Source organism: Pristis pectinata, chromosome 26, assembly GCF_009764475.1.
Source record: "Pristis pectinata isolate sPriPec2 chromosome 26, sPriPec2.1.pri, whole genome shotgun sequence".
Taxonomy (NCBI): domain Eukaryota; kingdom Metazoa; phylum Chordata; class Chondrichthyes; order Rhinopristiformes; family Pristidae; genus Pristis; species Pristis pectinata.
In genome coordinates, this window is record NC_067430.1 from 25,586,485 (window position 1) to 25,607,133 (window position 20,649).

General features: G+C 41.3%; 1 protein-coding gene and 1 long non-coding RNA gene across 2 annotated transcripts in view; both read right to left on the reverse strand.

Annotated features, from left to right (window-relative positions):
* The window catches only part of LOC127583284 (uncharacterized), a 27,352-nt gene extending 14,477 nt beyond the window's left edge, over positions 1-12,875 (reverse strand). Inside the window, exon 1 of the long non-coding RNA XR_007958238.1 lies at positions 12,792-12,875. This is a non-coding gene — a long non-coding RNA (uncharacterized LOC127583284). The remainder of the gene's footprint in view (positions 1-12,791) is intronic.
* A 1,791-nt stretch (positions 12,876-14,666) lies between these two features.
* The window catches only part of clstn1 (calsyntenin 1), a 71,591-nt gene continuing 65,608 nt past the window's right edge, over positions 14,667-20,649 (reverse strand). Inside the window, 8 exon segments of the mRNA XM_052039188.1 lie at positions 14,667-17,655; positions 17,797-17,855; positions 17,858-17,980; positions 18,881-18,908; positions 18,910-18,954; positions 18,956-19,018; positions 19,319-19,342; positions 19,344-19,465. Coding sequence (XP_051895148.1) covers positions 17,464-17,655; positions 17,797-17,855; positions 17,858-17,980; positions 18,881-18,908; positions 18,910-18,954; positions 18,956-19,018; positions 19,319-19,342; positions 19,344-19,465 — 656 coding nt within the window. The 3' untranslated portion in view covers positions 14,667-17,463.

The following is a 20,649-nucleotide window of genomic DNA, read 5'->3' on the forward strand; positions in this document are numbered from 1 at the left end:
GAATTTTGTAGATTTCGATGAAGTCTCTCATTCTCCTGAACTCTCGAGAATGCAGTTCTTATTTACTCGGTCTCTCCCCATACTGCAAACCCTCCATCCCTGGAACCAGTTCTGGTGAAGCTTTGATGCACTCCCTCTGTGGCAAGTACAAGTTTTCTTAGGTAAGAAGATTAAAAGCTGTACACAATACTCCAGGTGCAGTCTCTCTAAAGTGTTAGACAATTGTGATATGATATCTAACTCCTGCCATCAAACTCTCTTTTAATAAAGGCTAACACACCATCTGCCCTCCTAATCACTTGCTGGCCTTCAGTGACTTATATACAAGGACACTCGGGCCACTTTGAACATCAACATTACCCAATCTCTCACCATCTAATAAATACTCTGCTTTTTTTTGTCATGTGCGCCAAAGTGGATGACCTCACATTTTTCCACATTATGTTCCATCTGCCATCTTCTCATCCATTCATTCAGTTCGTCTATTTCCCTTTGAATCCCCTTTACAACCTCCTCATGATCCCACCTTGTTTAATATTGTCAGCAAGCTTGGAAGTACAATATCGGTCCCCTCAGCCAAATCATTGACATTGAACAGCTGGGCCCTGCAGTATCCCACTTGTACAGCCTGCCAACCTAAGACACATTTGTTCCCACTCTTCACAATAACCAGATTTAAATCCACGTCAGTACTTTACTCCCAATTCTATGTGTCCCAACTTCCTGTGCATCACCTCATCAAAATCCAAATACACCACCTCTACTGCTCCCCCCGATCTAGTAGTCACATCGTCAAAGAACTCCAAGTCAAACATGATGAATGCATGTTGACTCCGCTCAACCCTATTTGTGAAGTGTTCTGTTATGGATTCCACCATTTTCCCGATCACTGGCATCAAGTGATAGACCGTTAGTTCCCTGTTTTCTCTCTCCCTCCCATCTTAAATAGTGGAGTCACATTTGCCACCTTCCAATCCACAGGAACAATTCCAGAATCAACAAAACCTTGGAAGCTGTGCATCCACTGTCCCTAAAGTCCCTTCCTACAAAGCTCTGGGATGTGGATCATTGGGTCCTTGGGGTTTATCAATTTTCAAGCTTGCTTTTCTTACTTTTCTAATATATCCACACTCAGCATTTCAGGAACAGCTTCTTCCCCTCCGCCATCAGATTTCTGAACAGTCCGTGAACCCGTGAACACTACCTCGTTCTTCCTCCTTTGCACTACTTTTTTTATTTTTGTAACTTATAGTAATTTTTATGTCTTACACTGTACTGCTGCCACAAAACAACACATTTCATGACATGTCAGTGATAATAAACCTGTTTCTGTATTCTGTATATTCGGCAGAGTTTGTGTGTCTTCTGTGAAGGCAGATGCAAAGTAATTGTTTAATTCCTCTGCCATTTCTTTGTCGCCATACGTCATGGAGATACAGTATGGAAACAGGCCCTTCGGCCCACCGAGTCTAGACTGACAACCAGGCATCCACTGTTACACTAATCCTATCCTAACCCATTTTATTCTCCGCACATTCCCATCAGCTCCCCCCAGATTCCACCATTCACTGACACACTAGCGGCCAATTAACCTACCAACCTGCACGTCTTTGGGATGTAAGAGGAAGGCAAAGCCCCCCCCCCCCCCCCCCCCCGCCTAGAGGAAACCCATGTGGTCACAGGGAGGACGTGCAAGCTCCACACAAACAGCCTCCAAGGTCAGGATTGAACCCAGGTCACTGGAGCTGTGAGGCAGCGGCTCTGTCACCATCTCTGTCTCTGTCTGTAGGACCCAGGCTCATCGTTTCTCTTTTACCTACCTATTAAAGGTCTTTCTTATTGGTCCATGCTCACGTTTTATCTTTGCTTCATCAATTTCATGGTCGTCCTTTGCTGAGTTCTAAATGCTCCCAGTCCTCATACCTACTGCTACTGCCAGCAACCTTATAACCTCTTCTTTTGATTTAATACTACCTTTCATTTCTCTGTTTTGCCGCAGATGAAATTCTTTTCCTTCTGGGGTTTTGTGCCTTAAAGGAATATCTTCTTTTTGCAATTTGTGCACTAATTCTTTAAATGCCAACCATTGCCTGTCCACCATAGCTTTCAATGTGTTCTCCCAATCAACCACAGACATCTCCCCTCTTATACCTTCACAGTTTCTTTTGCTGAGGTTTGTGACCCTAGTTTTGTATTGAACCCTATCATTTCAAACTCAGTGTGAAATTCTGTCATATTACGGTCACTCTAAAGGCCCCTGACAACAAGGTTATCAATCATCTCCTCTTGCACAAAACAAGATCCAAAATAGTCTTTTCCCAGCTGGTTCCTCAACAGATCAATCTAGAAAAACATCTCAAATACATTCCAAAATTCATCTTCTACCTTACTACAGCAAATTTGATTTGCCCAGTCTTGTTCAGTTAAAGTCAATCATTTTTACTGTAATGCTCCTATTATATGCATCTCTAATTTCCTGATTGATCTTGTGCCTAATGGGCAGGCATGGTAGTGTAGCGGTTAGCAATCCGGGTTCAATTCCAGCCGCTGTCCGTAAGAAGTTTATACGTTCTCCCCGTGTCTGCGTGGGTTTGCTCCGGTTTCCTCCCACATTCCAAAGACGTACGGGTTAGGAAGTTGCGGGCATGCTATGTTGGCGCTGGAAGCGTGGCGACACTTGCGGGCTGCCCCCAGAACACTCCACACAAAAGATGCATTTCACTGTGTGTTTCGATGTACATGTGACAAATAAAGATATCTTATCGTTATTCTTCTAATATTACAAACTAATATTTAGTGGCCTAAAAATAACTCTTACCAATGGTTTCTGCCCTTGCTATTTCTTAACTCGATCCAAACTGAGTCGATGTTGCCACAAAGACTGCAGATGCTGTAATCAAACTGCTGGAGAACATCAACGGGTCAGACAGAACCTGGTTTCTGATGCAGGGTCTTGACCCAAAACATCGACTATCTCTTGCCTCCACAGATGCTGCCTGACCACTGACATCTTCCAGCAGTTCGTTCTTTGACTCTGTCATGCCAAGATCGTTGGACTCTCACTGACAGCGTTATATCACTCCCTTTTTTCTTCTGCCTGGCTTTCTCAGATGCGAATACCTGGGATGTATCTAATTCCCAGCTTTGGTCACTCTGCAGCCACTTCTCCACAATGGCGGGGCGATCACACCCGTTTTACTTCTGTTTGTGCCATTGCAGGCTCTCACCAGGTTACGAACACCTGGCAGATGGACATCCTCTACTTACAAACAAGCTCTCATATTATTAAATTCAAAAGTCCAACGTACATACACACATTCATTCTTAGGAACGGCAGAACTAGTTTCATCTATTTCTTCACTTTTTAGTATTTTTTTTTCCTTATTTTTTTGATGCCATTCATTACAACACTGTGGAGGTATGGTTACCATATCCTGTATTTGCTGACTTACGGACAAGATTGTCTGTAAGAACAGAACCTGGGGTTGGCCTGTAGTTCATTTATCCTGATCTAAACGCTGCTGCGAATTTTCTCCCTGTAACGTTTTCCTGTGCTTTAACTTCCTTTGTTCAACTTTGTTTTTGCCATCTATTTATTTCACAACTCTTCCAACCTCTCCTTTCTGCTTAGTTTCTCTCCTCTCTGAATTCCCTTTGAGGTCTCCATCCCCTGTCACACTGCTCCTCAGTAGCCCAAGCAAAACCTCCTGCAGGACATTTCTGAACTATGGGAGAGCAGATAATCAGAGTTTTACCGTAGTGACCACACTTAAAGTTTATTTGGAGATGTCCCAAGAGTCATAGAGTAATACAGCATGGAAACAGGCCCTTCGGCCCAACTTGTCCATATAGACCATGATGCCACCACGCTAGTCCCACTTGCCCAGGTTTGGACCATATCCCTGAAAGACTCCTCCGATCCATGCACTTATCCAAATGTCTTCTGAATGTTGTTATTGTACTTGCCTCAATCACTCTCTCTGGCAGCTTGTTCCACATACGCACCACCCTCTGGGTGAAGGAGTTGCCCCTCAGATCCTTTTTAGATCTTTTACCTCACCTATGCCCTCTAGTTTTTAGTTTCCCTTCCCTTGGGAAAAAGACAATGTGCGTACACCCCATCTATGCCCCTGATGGTTTTATACACCTCTGTAAGGTCACCCCTCAAATCTCCTACACTCCAAGGAATAAAGTCCCAGCCTGCCCAACCTCTCCCTATAACTCAGGCCCTCGAGTCCTGGCAGCACCCTCATAAATCTAATGCCCAAATGCCCAATCACTTTCCCCTTTCGGGACTGTAGATCATCAACAAACAAAATGGCCCTCGCCATGATAGTATTTTCACTTTTGTCAGAACATACAGTTTCAGCGTACCTGCAGCAAACAGTGCCAACAATTTTAACTATTGGCTAAAAATCAATCAGCAGTAAAATTCGACACAAATCCAGCAGAGCAAATTGAAGTAATGCTCCATCTAGTGACCAAAAGAAAAACTGAACAACAGTTCAATTATTCCATTTATATTTTCAGATCCCGATTTACCTCAATGCGTTCCATGGGTGTTTTCTGCTCTCCTGAGCAGATTCAAATCACCATTCTTCAAAGTCCAGCTTGGACAGGATCCAAGACCAAATCACCCTGCAGCTGACAGCCCCATGCAGACCCAGGCATTGGATTTGCAATCCTTTCAAAGCAAAGATCAAAACTGCCTTTTCCAGTTACATGGATGTAAGAGCCACAAGGAACTGCAGATGCTGGAATCTGGAGCAACAAACAATCTGCCGGAAAAACTCAGCGGGTCGAGCAGCACCTGTGGGGGGAAAGGAACTGTCAATGTTTCCGGTTGAAACCCTGCATCAGGACTCACAGATGCTCAGTACGAAGCGTCGACAATTCCTTTGTCAACCTGCTGAGTTCCTTCAGTAGATGGTTTGTTGCATCGAGGACATAACTCTGGGCTGTGGGTCTAAGTGCTCCAGGACTCAGTAGTCTTTCCCCATGATGCGTTTAGATCTTGAAACCTGAACGATCGAATTAGGGCCAATTTCCATTGGAAAGAACTGCTTCCAATCTCATTCAAAACAGATTTTCCTCTATCCAAGCTTCCACTAGTAGGTCTTATAGTAGGTCCTGATAAAAAAAAGCACAAACTGCAACTTCATTCCCCTGTGCAATGCTTCCAATTCCACAAGGACGACTGAATAAAATATCTTGTATTTTTGGCTATTTGACTCAGTTTGGGTGCCACGTGATCCCATTCTGCACTGGCTTTGAACCGGACCTTAAGGTGACAAGTGGGGGTGTTAACTGATGGTGTTCAAATCCATTTACATCTCCTCAGAATATGAAGTAGCCTGTAGCTATAAGCAATGGGATGTGAATTTGGCCTGGGCTGTTGAAGGCATGGACCATTCACTTTGAATCCCCCACAATCAATATTCTGGGGTCATCATTGACCTTAAACTTAACTGGACCAGCTACTCAGATACAAGAAGAGGTTGGATATCCTCCAGTGAGTGGCTCATCTGCTGATTCCCCAAAGCCTCACCCCCCACCCCCCCCCCTCAACTGATGACACCTTCTCACACCTGCAAACGCTCTTCTTCCTCATGGACGCCCCCTTCTGGCCATTTATCCTCTCTCCTCTATCTCCTTTCCACCGTATAAGGATAAATAAGTCCCTGGGCCGGACGGGATATACCCCAGATTACTACAGAACGCGAGGGAAGAGATTTGCTGGGGCGTTGACAATGATCTTTGCATCCTCCCCTGGCCACAGGAGTGGTACCAGAGGGTTGGTGGATGGCAAATGTTGGTCCCTTGTTCAAGAAGGTAGCAGGGATAATCCTGGGAATTATAGACCAGTGAGTCTTACATCGGTGGTGGGCAAACTATTGGAGAGGATCTTAGGGACAGGATTTTTGAGTATTTGGAGAAGCATAGTCTTATTAGGGATGCGTGGCTTTGTGAGGGGCAGGTCGTACCTCATGAGCCTAATTGAGTTTTTCAAGGAGGTGACTAAACAAATTGATGAAGTAGAGCAGTGGATGTGGTGTACATGGACTTCAGTAAAAACATATGACAAGGTTCCCCACGGTAGGCTCATCCAGAAAGTTATGAGGCATGGGATCCATGGAGACTTGGCTGCATGGATTCAGAATTGGCTTGCCACAGAAGGCAGAGGGTGGTAACAGAAGAATAGTATTCTGCCTGGAGGTCAGTGGACTAGTGGTGTTCCACAGGGATCTGTTCTGGGACCCTTGGTCTTGGCGATTTTATAAATAACTTGGATGAGGAAGTGGAGGGATGGTTAGTAAATTTGCAGATGACACAAAGGTTGGAGGTGTTGTAGATAGTGTTGAAGGTTGTCATAGATTACAACAGGATAGAGACAGGATGCAGAGCTGGGCAAAGAAGTGGCAGATGGTAGTTAGCGTAAAGCTATCACAGCGCCAGCAATCCGGGTTCAATTCCGCTGCTGTCTGTAAGGAGTTTGTACATTCGCTCCACATCTGCGTGGGTTTCCTCCCACATTCCATCGAAAGTGTGGGCGTGCTATGTTGGCGCCAGAAGAGTGGCAACACTTGCGGGCTGTCCCCCCCAGCACATTCTCACTAACACAAAAAGATACATTTCACTTTGTGTTTCGACGTACATGTGACAAATAAATAAATATCTTAACTATCAATCCAGACAAGTGTAAAGTGATACACTTTGGAAGATCGAACTTTAAGGTGGAGTATGAGGTTAATGGCAGGATTCTTAGCAGTGTGGAGGAACAGAGGGATCTTGGGGTACAAATCCAGAGATTCCTCAAAGTTACCAGGCAAGTTGATAGGGTGGTGAAGAAGGCGTATGGTGTGCTGGCCTTCATTAGTTGGGGGATTGAGTTCAAGAGCTGCGAGGTAATGTTGCAGCTCTATAAAACTCTGGTTAGACCACTCTTAGAGTATTGTGTTCATTTCTGGTCACCTCATTATAGGAAGGATGTGGAAGCTTTGGAGAGGGTGCAGAGGAGATTAACCAGGATGCTGCCTGGATTGGAGAGCATGTCTTATGAGGATAGGTTGAGTGAGCTAGAGGCTTTTCTCTTTGGAGAGGAGGAGGATGAGAGGTAAGTTGATAGAGGTGTACAAGATTATGAGGGGCATAGACAGAGTGGACAGCCAAAACCTTTTTCCCCAGCACAGCAATGGCCAATACCAGAGGACATCAGTTTAAGGTTCGAGGAGGAAGTTAGGGGAGATTTCAGAGAGAGGTTTTTTTACACAGAGAGTGGTGGGTGCCTGGAATGTGCTGCCGGGGGTGGTGGTAGAGGCTGATACAATAAGGACATTTAAAAGACTCTTAGATAGGCACATGGATAGAAGAAAAATGGAGGGGTTATGAGCTGTGTAGGAGGGAAGGGTTAGATTGATCATGGAGTAGGTTTATATAGGTCGGCACAACATCGTGGACTGAAGGGTCCGTACTGTTCTGTACTGTTCCATGTTCATATACAAGGCACATCAGGAATGTGACGGAATACTTGTCCGGATAAGTGCAGCTCCTACCTTTGTTTTCTTGTAAAAAAATGTGTATAATTTATGTTTAATTTATGGTTTTTCTTGTGAATGCTGCTTATCTGATGCTATGTGCCTGTGATGCTGCTGCAAGCAAGTTTTCATTGCACCTGTGCACACATGTGCTTGTGCATGTGACAATAAACTCAACCTTGACTTTGGGAGAGTAGCAAATCTGTGGAATTCTCTGCCCAGGGAAGCAGTGGAGGCTACCTCATTAAATATACTTAAGACACAGATAGATTTTTGCATAGTAGGGGAATTAAGGGCTATGGGAAAAGGCAGGTCAGTGGATCTGAGTCCACGGCCAGATCAGCCTTGATCTTATTGAATGGCGGAGGAGGCTCGACGGGCCAGATGGCCTCCTCCTGCTCCTATTTCTTGTGTTCTTTGACCACACTCAAGGAGCTCGACTCAATTCAAGACAAAGCAGCCTGGTGATTAACATCCCACCCATTACCTCCATCACTGATGCACCACAGCTACAGTGTTTTCTTCTACAAAATACACTGCAGCAGTTCAACAGTGTATTCCACAGCAGTTCCCAAAGGGAAGACCCCTTCATCAGGCAGGAGAAACTTTCTGTGCATGGGAAACTATTCTGACTTGGAAATATATCATGATTCTTTCATTAGTGTTGGGTCTAAGTTCTGAAACTCTATACCCATAAATACCCTAGGGGTATTTTGACTATGGAAACTGCAACATTTCAAGCCAGCTCACCACCACCTTCTCAGGGGAAATTATGGACAGGCTATGATTGCCTTACCTGTGACACCCAATCCTTAAAAAGAATAAAAATTGCCCTAGCATATTAGCACAGTCCACACTGATCTCACTATCCTTCACGCCCTTCTCCTTGATAAATACCCATATGGGACCTCGCCCACAACCTCCGCCTCCAAGCACATGTTCCCTCCTTTATCCTTGGGTGGTCCTACCCTCCCCCCCAGTTATCCTCTTGCTCTGGATGTATATACGGAATGCCTTGGGATTCTCCTAATCCCACTTGCCAAGGATTTTTCATGGCCCCTCCTGGCTCTTCTAATTCCTTTCTCGAGTTCTTTCCCAGTTTCTTTATATCCTCAAGGGCTCTGTCTGATTTTAGCTTTCCTACACCTTACATACACTTTCTTTTTCTCCTTGACATGAATTCACCACCTCTCTCAACGTCCAAGGATCCCTCACCCTGCCATCCTTATCCTTTCTTCTTACTGGAACATACCTGTCCTGTAACTCTGTGCAGTTGGTCTTTAAACACCTCCACATGTTAGATGCGGACCTTGCCCAAAAACAGCTGTTTCTGAGGCTTTTGAGTCTGTTAGTGAGATTTATGAAGTTGCCAAACATAAGGCAAACACTTCGTGGGGTCATGGGTTAAATTGCAGCCAGATACATAACTTCAAAGCCAAAATCTAATTCCTAGAAATTTAACTAATATCTCCCAGGAGGGAGTACACAAAATTTCAAAATTTAACAACTCCAATTTCAAGAAACAACAATGAGTCACATAAGCTTTAACACTGTACATCAGTTCCTGAAGTTGCCCATCAGAAATGAGTGGTGGGGAAAATTTAAGGCAATTTGAGATGCTCATGAAGAGTTACAGGTGGGGGACGGGGGATGGAGGTTTACCAAAGACACCTGGTAACAAAGTAATGCTATTGAAATGAGGAGAGGGTCAATGTTGGCAGTGGTGGTGAGGGGTTTGTACAGAGCTTAGCACAATGTGTAGTGCCATAGAAGTGCAGTATCTATAAGAGTGTAGATTTTGATGATTTAGGAGATGATTTCATTTTAAGTATTTAGTTTAGTTGAAACTGTTATTCCCCTAACCTTATCAATTGCACACTTGCAATTGTATAAAGTGGCAAGCAACTAACTGTGGCCCGCCAGTTATTTAGGTAAACACCTAGAACTGGTGAAAATTTGGGAACATGATTTCATGAGGCACAGCATGCCATGTCTACAGAGTGTTAACTTTGGTGAGCTGAAAGCAATGGCATAGTTTGATTTAATTTAATTAATGCAAATTACCCAACTTAAAGGACAGGCACGCCAGGACAGGCAATTGTGGCTGTGATACGTAGGAGTGAGTGAAAGCTACTGTGAACTGTGGTAACCACACAACCGCAAATCAAGAAAATTTAGCTTAGATTTGATGAGCTAGAGTCTGGGATTTGGACACCGATGAATCAAGGAGGGGGAAGTTTCCTGGATATTATTCTAAGGGATAGTCACACCCTTAAGGTCTGCTCAGTCCGAGAAGTGCAGGAAGGTTACAAGTGCAGTGAGGCAGATAGAGATCCAGAAGAAATTGTTGGAGGACCCTCAGCCCTCACACTTGCCCAACAGGTTGGACATTCTTGAAGTCTGTGTGGATGAGAGCACATTGACCTCAGCACTTTGGCATATGGGTTGTTCCAGCTGAGTTGGGGTAATTACCATTCTCGGCAGTTGTGAGCGTGGGTCCTAAAGGTTGTTGCCTCCCTGGTGTCAGGGTTAAGGACAATTCTTCAGGGCTGAACAGGAACCTCAAGTGAGAAGGGAAATATCCAACTGTCACGGCCAATTGTGGGAACTGACAACAACTAGAAACTAAGGAAGTGGTTCAGCTGAAGGAATGTGAGCAGTTAAAAGTTCCAAATTAAGAAACAGAACCACAAAGGTGATCATCTCTGAACTACCATTTGAACCATGTCCAAGTTGGCTTGGGGGTTAATGAAATCAGAATTGAATGCATGGGTCAAAGATTTCTGTGGGAAAAATGGATTTCAACTCATGGAGCATCAGCACCAGGGGAAAGAAACTGTTCTGTTTGGCTGGGACCAGTGTCCAGGCAAATCAAATAACTTGGGCTGTTGAGAAGGCTGATGAGCAAGAGTTTTGGCGGTGGGGTGTGGCTCTAATGGGAAACTTAGAAAATTAAGAGAGACCAGGGACATGGTGAAAGTGTAGGTGAGTGAAATGGGTAACCATAATCACAGTCTGTCAGTTAGAAGAAAAAAAAAGTGATAAAAAGACAAAATCAATTGCTATTTATATGAAAGAATGCAACATTGACAACATGTCAGATGAATTAATAGCAAAAGAAACAAATGGGTACTGTTTAACAGATATTACAGAGATGTGGTTGCAAATGAGATACAAAAGGCTGGGAATGAAATATTCCAGGGTACATTAATATTCCAGGGTACAGGGTACAAGATAACACAATAATCAGAGATTTGATCTACAGGTAGAGGGGTCAAACCAAATTAGGAATGTTTTGAGAACAAATTGGTGGAGTATATGAGAGATGGTTTTCTTGACCTGCACATTGTGGAACCAATGAGGGCACAGGCAGTTGTACAATGACAAAGGGTTAATTAATAAACTGGTAGTTAAGAAGTCTTTAGGGAGGGATGACCAATAACACAATAATTTCATATAAAGATTGAAAGTGATTTAGTTCAATCTGAAACCAAAGAATTAAATGAAGCAAACTACAAAGATACAAGGCACGAGTTGATTATGGGAGATTGGGAAACTGCATTAAAAGACATGACAATAAAAGAGCAATGGCTAACATTTAAAGAATTACAGTTTATAACAAATATACTGTATATCCGTATAAGGTGCAAAAGTGCAAAGGAAAGTACCCAGTTGTAGCAAACAAGTGAAGTTCAAGGTAACACTAGATGACGGGAAAAGACTTAAAATGGTGTTCCTAAAAGAGCAATTAGTCTGAGTGTTGGGAAAATCTGAGAATTCAGCAAAGGAGTACAAGGACATTGAGAAAAGGGAAATGAAAATATGAGAGTAATCTAGCACGAAACAAGACTGACTGGAAGTTTCTATAGATATGTAAAGAGGAAAAAAAGTGTTAATACATTGCCCTCACCGACAAAAACTGGTGAAATTATACTGGGAATAAGGAAATGGCAGAGAAATTAATCGTTATCTTCACAGAAGACACAGGAAACCCCCTGTGAATTGGTGAACAACTAGTCTAGAGATAATTAGGAGCTGAAAGAAATACACAGGAGTAACAGAGATCATTGGAGGAATTAACTGCACAGAAAACCAATTAAATCCCAGGACCTGATGACCCATGTCCCAAGGTTTTGAAGGTGATGGCTCCAGCGATAGCGAATGCACTGGCTGTTATCTTCCAAAATTCCTGATGCTGCAATTACTTCCACACATTGGAAGTAGCATTTGAGACCACAATACTTGCGAGAGGGATAGAAAGAATGGGCAACCACAGACCTGCATGCCTGATGATCATAAGATATTAAGTGGTAAGAGGGCAACTAGAAAAGTAATAGGATTGGGCAAGGAACATGGATTTATGAAAGGAAAATTACATCTAATAAAACTGTTGAGTTTTTATTTGTAAAGAGGTTGCAACTATCTGAATAGATGAGGGGGAACTGTTGGCTTTTATCACAGGAGGATTTGAATGCCAGATTAAACCTGTCATTTTGCAATTATATGGTGAACTGGCTAGAGTGCATCTAGAAATATTGCGTGCAGGCCCAGTCTCCCTACTGATACAAGTGATAGAGGGAGTGTAATGAAGGTTCACTAGATTGATTTCTGGGCTTGTGTTATGAGGTGAGAATTGTTAAGAATGAGACTTGATCTCATTGAAACAAACACAATTCTTAAGAGTGCAGTGAAGTGGCTGAGGTAAACTATTGGCCATGATCATTTGAAGGGCATAAGGGGCTGACTGAACAGCCTTTGATTTCTTATGTAAATCTTGATAATGGGGAAGCCACAAGATTGTGCAGGCAGTATTATACTTAGTATCTTCATGACGAGTTGGGGGAAAGAGCTGCTGTTGTTTCCTTGGTGTAATTTAGTTTTAATTCAGTGGCAGATTACAGAGTACAAAATGTCAGAATTTTCCTGATATTTTTCAGCTGTGTATTATTTTCTCCTGCTCTTCTGTTAATCATTGGCTCCACTGAGATTAGGATACGTCACATTGCTCAATATGTTCCACACCTCGATCTCAAGTGCAGAAAACGTGGAGGTATGTTGCATGTCTGGGGGAAGTGGGGAGGTGTGGAGAGACAAGGATCGCCAGTAACTACAACATACATTGCAAGTTTTCATTCCTCACCAATAATTCCTAAGTTACCTAACCCCATGAGACACGAGACCTCCACTACATTCAATCCTTTCAAAGTGGTAAACAAGATGCCAGAGAACTGTATGTAGGCTAATGGATTTACTTACAGCTAAAAGAATGCACAGCAGTACAAGTCCAATAATTCAAAAGCCAATCAGTCAACAAGGGGTTAAAATTGTGGTCGATTGTTTTGCTGTTTGAAGCCTTTTGTACACTAGCGCTGTAACCTTTTCTGCCATTCAGATTCCCATCAATCTCTGCTGAACCTCAAATTGAATGTCAAGCCAGAGGTCTTCACCTCCAGATCAAAAGGTTTCCAAATCGTAAATGTTTGTATTCATGTTAATATAGGGGCTGACATTGTCATGGATTCAGTCACCTTTGGACCAACGTCAGCGTTATGGCTCAGTTCCTTAATCAACAACTTGTCCACTCATGATTGGGCTCATCCTCATTTTCAACATTTTCTTGTAAAACAGCTTCCAATTTATTTCTCTAAACATGAACTTCCCTATTTTAATGATTCAAAACTCCTTTCTCAACATATCCAGCTCCTAACCATTTACTCCAAAACAACAGTTAAGAACAGCAAAATTAAAATTCTCAAAATACTTGCTTTTCTTGGAAGAGGAGCATCCATTTCTGACGAGGTCAAACACTGTTGATGCCAGTCATACAGCATAGGAACAGGACATTTGGCCCATCATGACCATGCCGACCAGTGGGTATCCATCTATATTAATCCAATCTTCCAGCACTTAGCCTGTAACCTTCTGTGCCTAGGTGATTCACGTGCTCAGGGAGACAACCAGACTGGTTTGGCTTGGTGATAGCTGAATAATAGAACAACTTACCTTCCCCTAAAGAGCATTACTAACTGGTTATACAAGCATCTGACATTTATGCCAAATGGTTCTGACAAAACTTCACTGACTTGAAATGAAAACATTCTTCTCCCACAGATGCAGTGCGACCTCAATGTTTCAGCAATTTTTTTTTGAATTCCGCAAGAGTTTGGCCCTTCAGTTATTTGCAGAAAGTTAACCATTTTGTACTGAGGGGAAATGGTTTTGTCCATAAACACTCATGAGACAGGCTTCTGTTTAAGGTTTTTTCTCATCACCAAACATACCTTTGCTTTGACACCTAAATGACAGCCAGAAATCTCTACGTGCAGTCACATCCATAAGCTTCCTACTGAATTATACTTTCATAGTTCATACATAAAGGCAAATTTATACAGAGATTCATAACTGACAGAGCTAAGTATTCGCACTGTTTTACCACAATACACAAGCTACTCTTTTGTATTTGGATTCAACACAATTTGTAGTTGTGCTGAAAGCACCCACGTAGAATGTAATATTCACAAAGGTTAGCATTCCTTTGTAGGGACAATGGCTCAAAATGTCCACTGAAATGTGAGGAACTGCCAATTTATGTAACCATGTGGAAGTGAGAAAACTCCCATACATCTGAGAGAATATGGAAACCCTGATCTCCCAAATAGTTATTGTCATCCTTTGTGTTTTGATGTTTACATCTCTTCCAGCAGTGGAGAGTGAACTTTCCAAGCTTCCCAGCTGTTATGTTGGAGACTGGTTGCTGAACCAATTACCAGTTTAGACTTGACACAGGCACATTTTAAATGGAAAGATTAATTAATGTTATCTATTTTCAACTGAACATCCTACTTTTTTTTTGATTCTGCAGCTCACTAATAGTTTGAACAGAAACATTCACCAGAATTTCTCTGCTGCTAGTTCAACCTGGCAGTGAGGCTTCACCAGCTTTCAGAACATTTACAATCAGCGATACATTGCACCGGTGGGATGTTCACCAACTGGGCCAGAACTGGTTTCTGTGGTAGGTCACACCATGCGAGCTGGTCAAGAGGAGGTCTGGTAAGCAGGTAAAATTTTGGGCCAACGCACCAAAGCATAATTTCAGCCATTTTACACAAGCACTAAGACAACACACGCTGGTTTTAAGTGTTTTTTTTATTTGATACTGTGCTGCTTCAAGCAGCAAGTTTCATCACCCCAAGAAATTGCACACTACAAGAACCCATTAAAACATGCTGGACAATATTGTAGAGTTTAGGGCTGGAAATTTATTGTAGCTCAAAGACTTCAGATTGACCTATCATATACATATCTGTAAGTAATACCCATATTGGCTACATACAATTTATAACATGATTACACCATTGTTAGCTTTTAACATGATAGCCTTTAAGTCTAATACATTATCTACGATGACAATATATGGATAGACTTCAAGTCTCTTACACAACATGAACACAAGACACCTATGTCAGACAATACTTAACGTAGGATTTACTTTTCCACCATGAAAAAAAACTAGCACATTTTTTAAAAAACTGACAAAAAAGAATCAAGTAAACCATATTCCCCCGCTGTTAGGAAATCTATAATTTAAAGTTAAAAAAAATTTAGACTATTCCACTTCCTAGATGTACATCATTAAGTTATGCTATTTGCGAAAGTCAAGGCACTCCCAACCAGCTCATCTCAATCCAGTTAAATTACATGTTTGCGCCCAGGACAGATCCTGATCCAAAGAACGAAAGAAAATGCAACAGAAGAAAAGCAAACCTGGCTTCAGGTGATCACTGTGGCCACAGCACAGAATTATAAGCTGCATGGCGAAGGATTTAGGAGAATCCTGATTGATAGAACTTAGTGTTCTTAAATCCATTGCAAAAAGGACATCACATCATTTCTGGGCTTGAGCTAAAATCTCATCTTAACCACTAACAGATCACTAATTTAGCAGCATGCAAATGTATTTTTTTTCAGCTAGTGTATAAAACACTCCTGACCCACTGGTTAAGATGCTGGTGTAAAACTTTCCCAATAGTCCATCAACACCAATTCTCCAATTAAAACCAATGAGACCATTCCTCTAAAGGGTAATCGTGATTTTTTATTTGTCACAAAGCCAGATAGGCTCTTGGAACACTCCTTACAAATGATGAAATAATATTTCTGTAAAAGCCTCTGTAAAAGAGCTGCATTTTCACTTTAACCAGTGTAATGACTTATTTCTTAGCCATTAAAACCAGGATGATTTAGTGATTTACGCAGATGCTGATTTAGGTCCCACTTAGACGTCTGTGGGATGGTAGCCTTTCCACAATGTTTTATATCATAAATAATGCTTCAACAAATTTTCTACACCCAATAATGTACCTTGTATACACTTCCAATTTCTAAGGATTACCCTAAGTAACTCAAGACTGGAAAACTCACTTCTTGCTTATGTGATACTGAAAATGCTTTGGGCATTCCAAGCATTCTCAAATAAGCACTCCCTAGATTCAGACATCTTCAAAATTGGAATTTTTATTCTCATAGGACTTTTGCAATTCTAAAAATCTTATTTCTAAGTAAAGGGGAAGTCTTCAAGAGCACAGAACAGCCATTTCTTTCATTTCCCTCCAGGCCTTGCTTTTCCTTACAGAAGCTAATTCATCTCATCTGCTCTAACCATTAATACATTACCTCAGTCACAAAACCCCGATTTAAAATTTGCAAAAGCCATAATCTTGCTTATCACAGACAACAAACACTCCTGCAAAATCCTTTCCAATTCCCCTTCTGTCCATCCAGCCAAGCCTGCCCTGTGCATCTCACTAAAGCTGCATATTTTAGTACCATTCTGGCAAACATCCTTGCACATCAGTTAACAGTTCATTTAAAAAACATGGAGGCAGAGCACTGTTTTAAAATCACCAAACATTTGATTCACAAATATGAGCCAATTTCTTTGTACAATTTCAACTACAATATTACAAGGAGAAAGCAAAGTTTACTAAATGTAAACAAATAGCTTAAAACTACAGTACAATTCAATGTACAGAACTATTGGTAGTTACTTTGTGTATTGATCCAACAGAGATGGTTCTCAAAGCAAGTGGATTAAGTCCTTGGTTTTGTTGAATCCATCACTCCCCATTAAATCCTCCATTTTAAAAAGACAGTATTACCTTTGCTTAGTCAACAGAAGGCCTGTTTTTGACATCCAATGCAAAGTCAAACTGTTACACAGTCACCAATTATACATTAATTTTAAATGGTGAAATAACTATTTGTGGAGGTTTATGCCAAAAGGTCCCTGTTTAAATGCCTACCTACAGGTTAATGCTGGATAAGCAGTTAAAACTGTTGAAAACTATTTTCCCCCTTACATCAACTTTAACTGTTGAAGACAATTACAGCAGAAAGTATTTCATGTAGCGTCAGTAAGGGTGACCATAATTAAACTAAGTTACAACATAGCAGTATGTTTTAAGTACATAGTTAGAATTAACAAATTTGACATAGAACTTCAAAAGGCCAACATTAAAAAAAAGATACTGTCTCTTTAAATGTTTGCTTTAACTCATTTGTCCAATCCTTTTTCACTACCATAATGACATTAATTACATAATTTCAATATATTTACAAAATATTAAAAATCTTGTTATTCTTCTACATAAATTGACCTCTTCAATTTTTTTCCACATGCACTAGAAAAAAATTTATGACCAGGTCAGAACCAAGCAACTTTAAACGCTACTCAATGCAATTTTTCTTCTTTCAACAAAAACTGAAAATAGCAAAGCTGCCTCTTAGAGCAAAAAGAGTCCTGAAAATCATGTATATTGTCTAGCTAGAGTCATTCATCAGATGACAAGAAAAAAGTGCAAGATGGTTCCTTAGCTAAGATGGAGTGGGCAACAGTCTCCAAGAGCACAAAGCGACAGCAGGAAAATCAATAGGTAAGAGTTGAGTCATCCCATTCAAGTTGTTGCTGCCGATTTACATTCTGCTGATCTTCCTGCTCACCTTCTTCTTCACTGCTTTCAGATTCTGCACTAGTAATGTCATCATCTTCATCACCCTCCTCACTTTCTTCCTCCTCTTCCTCCTCCTCCTCTTCACTGCTATGCTGGTCCTCGTACGTCTAGAGGCAACACAACAGATTACCACTACAAGCAAACTGATGAGCCGTCAGTCTCTTCAAAATCACACCTACATGTACCGCAATCTTTCCTGGTGGGAAATGATTGGGAATTTAAAAGATGCTTTGAGTTTAACTAGTTACCTCCATTGGGTTCACTGTAATCGTCAGGGCTGAATCATCCCAGTCCATCTCATTCTCTTTCCATTTTCCTGATCTCGTATCGTTCGCTGATGCGCAGCACGGATTCGGAAAACCCCAAGGATTATCATGAAGACCAGGAAACTGACGCAGACCACAATGACAACTGTAGCTGCACTGGGCACAACTTCAAAACACAAGTTTATATTTTCTTTAAACTTAAGGACAACAATTTACAGCCAAGAATATGGTTCATAAGAGTATCTGCTTTCACTAAAACCAACTTTTGAAGGATGACAACTTGCCTGGAACACATTTCTCCTGCTAGAGTTAGATCCAACTACACACTGTATTTTAAACACCCATAATTAACTAAATTTTAAAAGTTGCCAACTGGCGTGTATCACCATTAATTACACTGCCCTTGCCAACACCCCTCCCAAAATAAAAAGGGTTGCAAGATTCTTCCAGACCACTCACTAAAACATTCTGCATCAGGCCTTCAGGGGAGTCATTAAATGGGTCTGAGGGCTTGAAGATCCATAGCTCAAAGGGTTCTGCTTTGGGCTGAACGGCTTCTTCCCGTGACACAAATTTATGAGTATATGTTGCCCAACGTAAGCCAGCTGGACAGCACCTCAACCGCAAGTAAAGGTAGGAGACAAACTGCAGAACAACCAGTATCTGCCTCACGGCAGACCACACAGTCTTAATGGAGGAGCACAGAAACATTGGATTTTGATTCTTTACTGGATCTGGATAAAAATCATGAACGTACAGATAACCAAATCACTCTACTGCCAAGCATATGCCATTATCTTTTATGGTTGTATTATACACGAGGTCACCTAAAACCATACTTGTCTCATTATTTCCAAGTATTCAAGACCAGGTCAAACTGGAAAGGAATACCATTTAGCCAAATCTCAGTTATTAACTAACTGATTAAAACAAGGGAATGCGTCTCAATAGACAATAACTCAAAGCTGATTGCTGGAGGATTGATCCCATTATTAATGGCAGGATCTTCTTGAGTCAATATCCTCCTTATATTTAAATGTATTTTGAAAATTGAAGTTTTGGGTACCTGTGGATGGATGCGGATTTGCAAGGTTTGTGTCCAGATAAGTCAACTGAAGCATGATGAACTGGGCGAACAAACTTCTGGCTGTACCAATACGTGGTTGGGATGCTCCACTCGATTAGCAGTGTGAATAACATTGACCTGGAAATAATATACAAACCTCACTTAAAATTATGCATGATTCACATCAAGCTAGAATTGTATAGAACAACCAAGCAGGTCTCATTGCATTTTGTACATTTTGGTTAAGATTCAGAATTTGTAAATGCAGACTCAGATCAAAATACTAGCGCAAAGGTTCTTTGCTCCGTCAATTACGCAAACAATGAACAAAAGTTGCGATATTATCTCCTGATCACCCAAATATTTTGCACTTGATTTCTAAAGATTACAATGTCGCAAATATTTGCATCTTTCAGCAAAGTCACAATTTCCACTTACCTCAACGTTGAACTCGTTACTGGTTATAGCGCCCATTCAATTCTGAGCAACTAGTTTTAAACTTCCTTTCAAACAATGACTCGCTGTTCCAGTTTCGATAACGAATCAAATGCAGCATCTCTTCATAATTTGCCATTGTATCAACACCTACACAAAATCAGAACAAGATGAGAGATTTCAAGCAATGTCTTGCATTAGGATTTTCTTTCCAAAAACTCTTGCAAGGCAGACTTATCTTGCCCAACTACAAACAGCTTACATTGTTTATCCAGTGAATCTGATTAGAAGGATCTTAGGTTTGACCCATTAGTCATTTTATCTAATAAATAGTGGTTCTAACACTGGTGATACCATTACCAAGTTTGGGCAAAGGAAGATGGTGACAGTTGTTATTTCTTATTTGCGTCCAATGATCTTTGCTGTGGATGACGACTCTTGCAATGACACCAAAGTTCACACTTAGTAACAAGATGAGAGGAAACTGGGAAATCAAAACTTGACCTTACCAGGCTGCTAAACTTTCAAGTTGATGAACAAAATAAAGACAGATCAATTACGTGGATTTTCGCTGTACTAAAAAAAAAACTCCTTATACAAATGAAATCAGGTACCTATGGTTTACTATAGCTAAAGTGGCCATAATGTACATTTGTAGTCAAGACCCCAAAATTACTCGTATCCAAATTTCTCCCTTCCTCCAGTGCTCTAATTGTAGCCTCACAGGTCACCATTTCAATGCTGATTTGGCATAATCAGACAATGACAAGAGGTGCAGATTGTACAGTTGAGGCTTGACTCAATTTTTCTGACATCACATGCATACTTCCAGCAAACATTACTGAGTAGTTCTTGGAAGCATGATATCCCGTTGTTATTTTCCCCCTTCCCAAAAGGGGAAAGGTGCCCCAGTATATTTATAGCTCAAGAGAAAGTTGATTTGCATCATTTGCAAAGCCATCCAAAACAGAATGTCTTTTTTTTTTAAGTTGCCCATTAGTATATCACCATCATTTTGGGGAGGAGGAGATTGGTATTAATCTCTTTTCCTTTCAAAGTTTTTTCTTCCCCCCCACCCCCCCCAAGTTCTCTTGAGCCTCACAGAAGTATATTCCCAGTTATCATACATAATCTTTGAAGCTCCCGTAAATCTGGACATTTCCCTGGGGCTAATCACCAGCTTCTGAAGGGCAAATTCAGCTCCACCAAATACTGCCCCAACTCCAGAAAATATTTTTAATGCACAGAAATTGTAACTAACTCCGAAGCAAAACCCACAAAAAAAAAAGCAGAAATCTGATTACGTACAAGCAGAAATCAAAGAGCCCCAGGAA